At 40.2% G+C, this 10,852-nt stretch overlaps 1 protein-coding gene and 1 long non-coding RNA gene across 2 annotated transcripts in view; one reads left to right on the forward strand and one right to left on the reverse strand.

Annotated features, from left to right (window-relative positions):
* The window catches only part of LOC111339143 (uncharacterized), a 22,034-nt gene extending 14,141 nt beyond the window's left edge, over positions 1-7,893 (forward strand). Inside the window, exons 10-17 of the mRNA XM_022945731.2 lie at positions 1,594-1,680; positions 2,229-2,344; positions 2,465-2,543; positions 3,205-3,294; positions 3,946-4,050; positions 6,522-6,680; positions 6,788-6,849; positions 7,265-7,893. Of these exons, the coding sequence (XP_022801466.2) occupies positions 1,594-1,680; positions 2,229-2,344; positions 2,465-2,543; positions 3,205-3,294; positions 3,946-4,050; positions 6,522-6,680; positions 6,788-6,849; positions 7,265-7,400 (834 nt within the window). The 3' untranslated portion in view covers positions 7,401-7,893. The remainder of the gene's footprint in view (positions 1-1,593; positions 1,681-2,228; positions 2,345-2,464; positions 2,544-3,204; positions 3,295-3,945; positions 4,051-6,521; positions 6,681-6,787; positions 6,850-7,264) is intronic.
* Positions 7,894-9,380: 1,487 nt separating this feature from the next.
* On the reverse strand, positions 9,381-10,789 carry LOC148721937 (uncharacterized). Its single transcript, XR_015992663.1, has 2 exons — positions 10,237-10,789; positions 9,381-9,713 (listed from the first exon to the last, which is right to left on the reverse strand). It is a non-coding gene; the product is annotated as an uncharacterized LOC148721937 (long non-coding RNA).
* Between the last annotated feature and the right edge of the window lie 63 nt (positions 10,790-10,852).

Consider the following 10,852-nt stretch of genomic DNA (forward strand, 5'->3'; position numbering starts at 1 on the left):
GTGATATTTGAACAAATCCTTTTTTAACATCCCCTGCCGAATGCATTCGGGAGTGCATTCGTTAGCGATGAAGAAAAAACTTTGGGGATACGAAAACAGTCCTGTCTCGTAAATAAAACGAGTATTATCAACAGTGTCTGCTCTAAAATTTAAATCACCTTCTGACGTTCACTGCGACGTTATCCATCCTCTGGTATATATTTCAGAGGGCATCAGCGGTGGACTGGACGTTGAAACTCATTGTTGTTCACTTTGACCTTTACAACTCTGACAAGGCGGTCGCCGCTAGCGTACGCCTCCACCACCCGTCTCAGGGGCCATTCTTCTCGCTTTGTGTTGGGCTCAACGTCTAGTGCTACATCACCCTGCTTCAGGTTGTGTTTCGGATGGAACCACTTTTTCCGACCATTTAGACTGGGGAGGAATTCCTTCTTTCATCGTTTCCAAAACTGGTTCATTAACTGTTGAACCCGTCGCCAAGGCTTCCCAGGGTTGTAATCCTACTCTGATAGTGCTTCAGGGGTAAATACACCACCGACTTGTCCAACGAGGAAATGGTACGGAGTTAGTGGGTACATGTCGTTGTGATCAGCGCTAATGTTTGTTATAGTTCTTGAATTTATTAAGCGTTCCGCTCCAGTAATAGCTAGCTGTGTGCAGCTCTTCGTCTATGGCATTTGAGTTCCCTAGAAGAGCTTTTTACCATGGCTTCGAACACACCCCTCCAGAGTGGAGTGTACGGGAAGAGTTGAGCTTGCAGTTGATACGACCATAAACTGCCGTGTCGCGAGCTTTTTTGTCTCGATTCAAGGCTTCTGCGAGCTGTCTTAATTCCCGCTCTGCTCTTACGAAGTTGGCTCTGTTGTTTGTAACGACGTAAATTGGTGTCCCCCTTCTCGCTGTCGTCCTAGAAAAAGCGTTTATGAATGCATCAGTGTCGAGGGAGTACGCCATTTCCAAATGCATCGCTCTCGTAGTAAGGCATGTGAGCAGGCGTAGGTACCATCTCGTCTTCGTCTTTCCACGCCCTTGTTTCGTCAGATAAGGCCCTGCCAAGTCAATTCCAGCTCGTTCGAACGCTCGAAGAGAGCACGTCACTCTTGACTTCGATAAATGGAGCCATCGTTTGACCTGTTGTCTTCATAGAAAAGCGTCGGGATGTTCTACTGTTTTTGAAGTCATTTAGGAGTTCTGACTCATTTAGAGTAGAGCAGTGTTAGAAAAATGATAGCTACTGCGCGTAAACAGCAAGAAATGTGTAGAATTAACGGAGTTTACTGGTGAATTCGCCCCATTGCAGGTTTATTCCCCCATCACTTTTGCGAGTTCACCCCTAATGTAAAACGGGTTTGCATCCACTTTTACCAATTCGCCCCTGCATCTTTGGACTCGTTTCCCTACCACAGAAAATATTCGTTTCCTGTAGAAGTCATGATATTTTTTCGACCAACATGCAGCAGGACATGGGCGTCAGAGTTGCGAATTCGTAAAGTTGATGGGGCGAACTTGCATTGGGGCGAATTCAGTAGTTACCTTCCGCTTACAGTGGCCTATTCGCTGATGTTTTTTTTTTTCTTTTGTTTGTTTGGTCAGGGTATGAATTATGGCTTAAAACATCTGGATGTCAGCTGGAACTGTATAAGGTTCAAGGGTGCCGTAGGGATGGCACAGGGCTTGAAGGTAACTCATATTTGCTATAGAAAGTTCGTGTAAAGCTCACCTTTCTATGACTCAAGACCCATTTTAGACTAGATCGCTGTTCCACAGACGTTGCACAGATATACAGATACACCGGTACCCTGGAACGAGCAGAAGGCTTAATGGGTGCCCAACATCGTTTTTGTAGTTCGTGATTTGAGTTCGTAATTTTAGCGATTACGTTGCAGGGAAGCATGGGAAAAACACGAAAACTGACGAAAACGTGCTCAGACAAGTTCCCGTGTTCGGGCAGGGAGCCTGAGTACTACTGAGAGGTAGTTCCTTTGCTGGGCACCGTGCTAAGATTTATGCTTGGGCACCAACAGAAAGCTATGCTCAGACAGAGCCCGTTCCTAAGAACTGGGTACGGGAACCTAGTCTCAACGTGGCCTAAGTAATTTTTTAAGGTGTATGAGCTGATTATTACCTTTCTAAACTCACTTTAGGACTCTGAATTGCCTCCTTCCAAATAGAAAAGTATTAAATCTCCCAGATGTACTGAACTGTTTTATTTGGCCTTCTAACCCCAGACAAACGATTGTCTAGCTCATCTAAACATATCCTGGAATGGCCTATCCTTGCTGGGTTGTGTTGCATTGGGAAGATTCTTAAAGAAGAATGAAGCTTTGGAATCACTCGACATAAGGTATCAGTTAGTGAAGAGATTCAAATGAAGACATGTTGACAATGTTAGTGATTAGAATTTCGAAACATTATTTTAATACACCGGTTGACAAAGGGCACTTTCTTTAATTATCACCTGTAGTAACAATCGTATCGGACTACTGGCAACACAAAAGCTAGCCCTTGGCATTGCTGCTCATCCAAATCTCAAGGTTCTTAAGGTAAGAGAGAAAATCGCCGTTCTTCTTTTGTAAGCCTGCATAAAGATTTTAAACTTAAAACGATCACAAACATATTTTAAGAAAAATTCCCAGTGTTCAAAAGTAAGTTTTTAACCAATTGCAACAAGTTGAAAGTTACAGCCAATTCGTGCAATGTAATGCGCAATTCCACTTAAAAGACTTCATCGGCCCTTACAAGACTGATTGAATTTGTTGGACCGACAAAATGAAAAAAATAAGGAGCTCCTCCATAACCAAAATTCACCATTTCGTGCTCTCCTAGAAATGGAAGTTTTCAAAGGTGTTTGTATACTGGGCAATGTCGATTGAGCGTCGAATACAGGATTGCAATGGGTTTGCTTTAAAATGCTCTGTGATTGGTCCAGAAAACTCGTACCACTCTCTCAACCAGTCAAATGCAAACCTAAGACCAATCGCGACTTCGTCATCCGCGTTTTTCGGCGCCTCAGGCAGTTAGCTATGATTGGCTCCTGGAGGGACTTCCCATTGTTCTGATCGGCTTTTGTGATAATTAGTACAAGTAATGCTTTTACACAATTAAAATGCACTTTATGTTGCAAGATTCAAGAATATGTGTTAAGGTTTTCGTACCGAGGTTTCGGTGTTTAAAAGCGGTCTTAGTTGTTTTGATTTTTTACAGATCGGTAAAAATCCAATAGGCGACGGAGGTGTAGAGACACTTTTAAATGTCATTAAAGCTCATCGAACAATCAAGTTCTTGTCTCTTGAGGTATGCTCACTTCGTTTTGACACAAACGAATAATGTAATTAGTTTTTAAGGACCCGTTTAGCTGTAAAGGTAGAAAAATTAAGAACACCTACTGGATTACCAACGTGCGGTGATGATGGAGCTCGACTTCAACCGTAATAGCTGACGTATTGTGCATCGGCGCTTCTTCAGTTCAGCGAGTGTGTTGACCAAAATCGCGAAAGAGGGAACCTAGGAAGGTTAAACAAGAGCGAGTTGACCCATACTCTGAGACACATTCTTAGGGACACCTATTTTTCCCCCCTGCCTCTCTCAATGTTGATCTGTAAGATGGAATAAAAACATTGGCAATTAACAATAATGGAAGGGGGAGATGGCGAAAAACAACACACCTTATTCTGGAGAAGTCTCCCGGCTAATTATGTCTGGGAGTGAAAGAAGGTAGAGAGTTTGACCGAGCGTTTGGACGGGTTGAAAAAAGGATAGTTAGCTTGTAGGAGAGGTTTCTGGTATTTCATAGGACTCCAATGGGCGTCGTAGTTGACTTCAAATATAGAATAAGCGTAAAGTAAGAGAGCCACGAAGGCATCCCCTGCTAGGGTTCGAATAAACGGAATTTGAGTTTTTGATTTCATCGCTGCCAATTTTAATTCATTTTCTCACTTCTTGTAGGACATCACTGTATCTCCTAAAATATACGATGAAATAAAAGAGATTGAGAGAGAAAAGGGTGTCACTATTGTTACAGGCGGTATTGGTGGCTACAAGAGACCCAAGGTTTGTACCCCTATTTCATTGTTTTTGATTTGTATGTGCTTTTATTATCGCGGTGAAAGGCTTGTCACCATCACCGTTCTAAAGTGTCTTCCACATATCAAATGCTGCCCGAAAATCTAATGGAAAAGTGATGTCTTGATTCTTTGGAGCTCTATAAGATCCAATCTCGTCGATAGACTCCGCTATTTCTTAGGTCAGCATTCAGAGCAAGGTTCCAAAATATAAAATTCATGAAACTCACAAAAAATTTGGCTACTTGATACAGGGTGACCAGCCAGTTCTGATAGAAATCGCCCCTACGAAACTTAAGTCAAAATACTGGCTTAAGTTTCAAATTTGAAGGACTTCTCGATGGGATCATCATAGCTGCCTCGGGAAATAAACACTTCTTATACGTAGTTCATTGAGTCTTTTACCAACTGGAATTCATATTTACGAAAGAAGTAGCGCACAAATAATTCCTGTTTTTAATATCAAGAACCAACTGACGTACTATGTTACTTTCTTTGTATCTGTACTTATTCTAAGCATTATGATAAAGGTCGTTAACATAATCTGATATCAGCCATAGACCTAAGTACTGATATCTTAATAGACCTTTTTTAGACTATGGTCGTTTTTCTTTTTTGATTAGTTTGGATATTTCATCCGTGGTGCTAAGTCTTGTTAAAGTAAAGAAGCCTAATGATTCGGTTTTCTTTACGGCCTTCAAGAATACTTTTTCATCAGTTCCGGCGATTCTTAAAAGTTTCGGCTCTTTTCCGGTTTTTTGATTTAGACTTCAGTGTGACGACGCCAGGCCTCGAGAAAACTGAAACACAATTGACTCGTGGTATTCATTGCGTCAAACCGCAGGACAATTCTAACGATAGGTGACGGCAGTGCGTTTTTTTTTTTTTTTTCAATATAACACACTCTACTGGCGCCAAAAACATCTTAACCTTGCGATTTTAAGGGCCCATATGCTGTGTTGGTTGCGATGTAGGATACTTTTCGTTTATTGTTAGCAAGAAAAGAAGTCATATCGGCAGAGTAAAGCACCGGTTGTAAGAGGCGGTGTGTGTGGGGGGGGGGGGGGAACATTCCCTTACTCGGCCTTAATGGGTATGCTCCACAAACAGGGTATGGTTTCGGGATTTTGAATCCCATGAACAAGGTATCCTTCAAGACAAAATGTTTTGAATATAACGAAGTGGTGCTGCGCGGTCAATATGGCCTTTACTAGTACATGTATTTTGTGTTTTTTTCGGTTTGATTTCAGATCTTTCGTCTGACCATGCTAGAAGGAACTCCCTATAAGGTTTCAAACTTTTTCTCGAGCGCACCCCCCCCCCCCCCCGTTATAAAGATTACGTAACATACAACGTTGATTTGCCGTCATCATATGGAATTGCCAGACTCCTGCATCGTGGTCTGTCCACCTATTTTTCCAATTCATACGAATTCCATCTGTATACATTATTTTTTAAGAATTGCCCATTGATGTCCTTGCCTTGGTTTCTAATGGTCACTCTTTGAGTCATTCTACAGTTTTAAGCTGTCTCTTTAAAATTTGGTCAATTTTGACCAGTGCCCTTAAAATGACTAATGGCTATTGTTAAGCCGAGAGCACTTCTCATATCTTAGGAAACATTATTTTTAAATTACCTTGTTTTACGATTCGTGACCTCCATTTTCATACCATGAACTTTAGACGAGATAGTATATAATTAAGTGGTGCAATTTTAAAAAATATTGCTTTGCTAATCATAACGCTATGACGAATGAAATACGTTTCAAAGTGTAGGAAATATACTGGTATTTTATCTGCACATGACATCGAGTATTGGCATCAAACTTTGTTCTTAGAACAGTGGTCACATTGACGTTGGAGTTTCGAGAGGAGCCACTCCGACTCACAACTAATATATTTTACCATTATTCTTAATTTGCCTGCGTCCAATTGTGTTGCGAAACACGCTACCTTTTACTTGTGTTAATGTGCGGTAATTTGGTCCAAAGGCTCGAATATATTTCATTTTAAGACAGTGAAGTTCCATTGTTTCGTAATGAACCTACTTTTATCTTTGCCCTGTAATAAAGCGAGTCCTCGAGAATCGTCACATTAAAAACTTCCTTAAAAAGTACCATTTGTATCGGTTGTAATTCGTATCAGGACAAAAGTTTTGCACACTTGGTGGTTACTGAATTCATAAGGAGTCTATATGGTGCAACGTTCTTTGAAATGAGTCAAAATAATTTCCATTTATTCAAGATCTTCTAGATTCAGTTTCCCTTCAAGAATACCGCTTCTTTTTCCAAGATACTTACCGAAAAAATTTGTCACCGTATGGCGTCACATGTATTGTGAAGCTCAGCTTCTTTATGTGTACTTTTTATTCTTGATTTTGTATTTGCGTAGTTTTTGAGTTGAATAGCATCACTTAATAATTGTTGTTGTTTTTTTTTTTAATTGTCTTTTAATCTTTCAGGAAATGCCCCCTGGGATGCGTATACTGCTTACTTTCATTCAAGATAACCGGCTTCGCCTGGTTGACTGGTTTAACCAGTTTGACAAGGACCACAGTGGCGGCATTTCTCGCGAAGAGTTTAAGATCGGGCTGAAAGAGACTGGGCTTGTGATGACGCAGGTATCATTTTCGATTTATTGGTTTTCTCGTCTGTTCTTGTCTCGTTTGTTCCCATACACATAATTATTTCATACCCACATTTGTGCTGCTGTCTTCTTTTACTGCAGCGGCAGCTTGATCGTTTGATCGACTTCATCGATATTAATGACGATGGTGAAATTGAGTTCAGGTAACTGGTTAATAACATTCTCTAATAATGAATCGGTATAATCACTTGGTCGCTCAGTGAAATTGTTCTGGAAAGGCCGAGGACTGTTTTTTCCTGAGACTGACCGGCTTCTCTAGAGATCATCATAAGAGTCAAGAAAGAGTCATTCGGGAAACAAAAGCAATCGCAATGACCAATCAGAATGAAGGAAAATACCCCAAAGAGCCAATGAGAACTCAAGGTAAATTAAGCAAACTGCCTAAAGCGCGGGAAAACGCGGGTGGCCACGTTGCGATTGGCATCTAATTGGTTGAGAGCGTGGTGTGATATTTCTGTCCAAGCACAGAGCAAAGTAAAGCAAAACTATTGAATTCCCGGATCACTTTCAAGACTTATTCTAGCTTGGTAACTGTGTTTCTCTCGTTTCCACCTGCAGTGAACTTATACGAGGCCGTGAGATTACGATACAAGAAATTCGCCAAGAGAAAAAAATTGAAGAAAGACAGAGAAAGTATGACGAGGAGCGCATGCGCCTGCCTAAACTAGAAGGCTACGATTACGACCTTATGTAAAGAGGCAACTTAGAGACCGGTACTATGCCCGTGGAAAATGTTCAGGTCTGTAGATGCATCAAGGGAACTGAGACTGGCAATATTTATTGTACAGAAGATAAACAAGAAACGTGTCATAAGGGAAGAGATGCTGAGTTAAACCGTGACCTGACATACCACAACTATAAATGTGATCGTAGTTTTTTGTAAGGGGAATGTCCGAAACATAGCTCGGAGATATTCGTAAGAATTTCATATACTTGGCAGTCTAACAGCTAATCTATGGTCAAGGACTGTTGACTCTGTAAATGTGCTCTTTTACTGACATTCAGTTTAACTTCATTATTTTTCCCACTCAACTTCATTTATTACTGTCAAATATATTCTTACGTGCTCTTAAAAAGACGAGTTGCATTTTAAAAGAATTGAACTGTTGATGACTAATTATTTGTGTGAAGCTCATTTGTATTGCAAAAGATAGCGATTAAAGGCAAAGAAAGCAATTGTCATTGAATTGTTATCCATGTTATTGATGAAAGTGTAGCAACAGTAAGTACCGGTTATTAATTAATTACTGTAATTGTATTAAGAAAATTTGTGAGGTTGACGATAGGGATCAAACGAACTGATGTTGCGTGGAGAAGAAAACCAGCGAACCTTGTGAGATACTCTCAGACTGAGACAAGCGGCCATGAGCCACAATATGTAAATCGTTCAAAGTTATCGCGATCCCCGATCACTGAACTCAGTGGAAAGCAGGGTAGGTAAGTAATGTCTGTATTCAAGCCAAGTTGCCCATTCAGCTGGAGCTTATTCCGAAGCGACTAGGAGTATGACTACCCCACCCCCCCCCCCCTCTTGAATGTCAGTTCATCGCGAGGTACCCATTCACTCTCAGGGATGGAGAGAGGCATTGTCCAAGAACGCAACAGAATAAGTCGAACCCAGACCTCTTGCCCCGGAGTCCAGCTCACTAACCGTTAAGTCTCCTTGTCTCGCAGTGGAAAACGAGCGTTAGTACTATTTGACCATCTCTACTTTGGCTTCTGGTGCACAATTTTGCTGAATTCATCATTTGTAACAAGTTTTGCGGTAGTCTTGTCCGAGCTCTGATTTTGTCTCAGCTCCCCTCCAGGGGTGGTGGTTCATCGGCAACGTTTTCTAAGGAAGTGCTTCTCTTATAGGTTGAAGCTATCACCATTTGCGGCCCACTTTTGGACGAGAAGGGTGTAATTCTCGCATATCTTCCATGAAAATGGCACCTCTTTCTTAGGCAGATAAGCTTACAATACATTAGCCATTGCCACGTAATCGGTTTGAGGAAAAGAGCGACAATTGAAAATTATTGTAATTCAAAAAAAAGAAAAAAAAAAAGAGGTAAGCGCTCTTTCGCTCCTCTCCATTGAGTGCCTGCGCGTGAGCCTTGTTTAGACTGGCCATACGTCTTTTTCTTCGTACTTCGAAACAAACTGAAATAACACAATTAAGGCAAATTAAGAACGTTTTGCTTCACTACAAAATGAGCGAGTTCCACTCTTCCTTTAAAACCTAATATTCTAGGAACTAGCCACAATTCAGGAGCCACCACTAATTATGTGGCAACCAATTATATAATCTTTTGCCTTCACCGACCTTACCACAGCTTTAAGTTTTACAATCCATTTCCCCTGGAGCATGCCCAGGGGAAATGGATTTGTTTGACATTTAATGCAGAAATCGATTTATGACTTTAATGTGTGTGCTCTTTTTTTTTTTATTCTATTTTCATGAGCTCTCACAATGAAGACCTAGAATAATAATGATAATAATAATAATAATAATAATAATAATCCATTCATGATATAGCGCCTTTTCTACAAGATTCAAAGGTGTTGTTTACAAAAATTTGATAAAGCTAGAAAGTAAATTGACATTAAAGGTAGAAAGTAAATTGACATTTGATAAAGCTAGAAAGTAAATTGACATTAAAACTAGGCGCTAACTACACACTAGATAAATGTACACGATAGATGGGAACTATTTATTGATTCATAAACATCACGATTCATAAGCTCGAATAAAAAGTCGCGCCAACCTGGGCGAGGTAATGAAAGGAGGGCTTAGAGGAAAAATGAATTCCCATATTGCACTTTACTCGCTGGGCTCAGCTTACTACTCCTGCTTTTCAAACTGAAGGAATGCAAAGCTGCATGAAATCCCTCATTGCTTTACGTCATTCGGTATTGGACCTAAATGTTGTTCTCCGGCGCTGCAGGAAACGCGTCAGAGAGATCGATGCAGTAACTTGCTTTTTCCTTGTGGGTTTTTTTGCGGCAAGACTTGTCAGATTTCTGTCTGCAATGGAGATTCAGAGCGTATGAGGAAGTTATCATTAAATCAATTGGGACATGGTTGTTTTTGTTTTTATGTTGCAGGAGAGGTTGCGCCTTAATGAGCTTCGAGTGTTTGCTTTTATTGATGAAGGGTGTAGTCACGCGATGATCACAACCTTGAACCCATTTCACGTCACAAAGTTCAGGGAGATACGCTTAACTTATCGCACACACCAAGAGGAAAATGAAGTGGTGACGGAATGACTCAGCGAGGCGTGATGTGGGTGTCACAAATGATTGTGTGACACAACGTACATATTTTTTTTGCATCGCTAATTTTTTCGCTGAGGAAAATTAATATAAAGAGAGGGTTTATATTTGGAAAGGATATTAGAGAAGTCATGCAATAAAATGAGAAACACCGTAATTTGTAATCCATTTTGGATCAAGTAGATATCAACACGGATTACTTCTTTTCTATGCGAATATACACAGATAAAAAGCCCAGAAATGATAATAAACAAAATAAGAAAGACAAAACTTACTAATATAACAAATCAGATCATAGCGAAAACTAATGGCAAATGCATTATGAAATGGTTGTCGTGGCGTTATCCTTTGTATTAGCGACGAATATATCACCACTGTCTGGAAAGAAAACGTGAATGGATAACAATTCAACTGATACCATCTTGTTGGGCTTGATGTATGTCATTTGAGCTTGAACTTATTATCAGATGAACTTGAGCGTATTGTATGCGAGACCTCGTTTTCTTACTTTCTTTCTTTTTTTTTTCATCATTCCTATATTTTTTTATATTTATATACACACTCGTATATGTTGGTCCTCCAAGAACGTTATAGTAATCATCAAATTTTTCGGTTGTGTTTCAGCGGTTTTGCTCCCAATACGCGTTAATTAAAATTGGCAAAAATGGTAAATTCCAATGAACGCTCGATTTGAGAACAGGCGACTTTTGGACACCGGCCTTGAACCGATCATTAATCTACTTTGCACGATCAAATTTAAGTGATCTGACCAAAAAAATGAATATTTAATATGTTTTTACCCGCCTGCTATGCACGCAGTAAGTGCTCATTTTTGTTATGCAAAAAGCTCTTCTTCGTGGAGATTAGAAATTAGCGATACCACAAAGAAAT

This window comes from Stylophora pistillata, chromosome 10 (genome assembly GCF_964205215.1).
Source record: "Stylophora pistillata chromosome 10, jaStyPist1.2, whole genome shotgun sequence".
Classification (NCBI taxonomy): Eukaryota; Metazoa; Cnidaria; class Anthozoa; order Scleractinia; family Pocilloporidae; genus Stylophora; species Stylophora pistillata.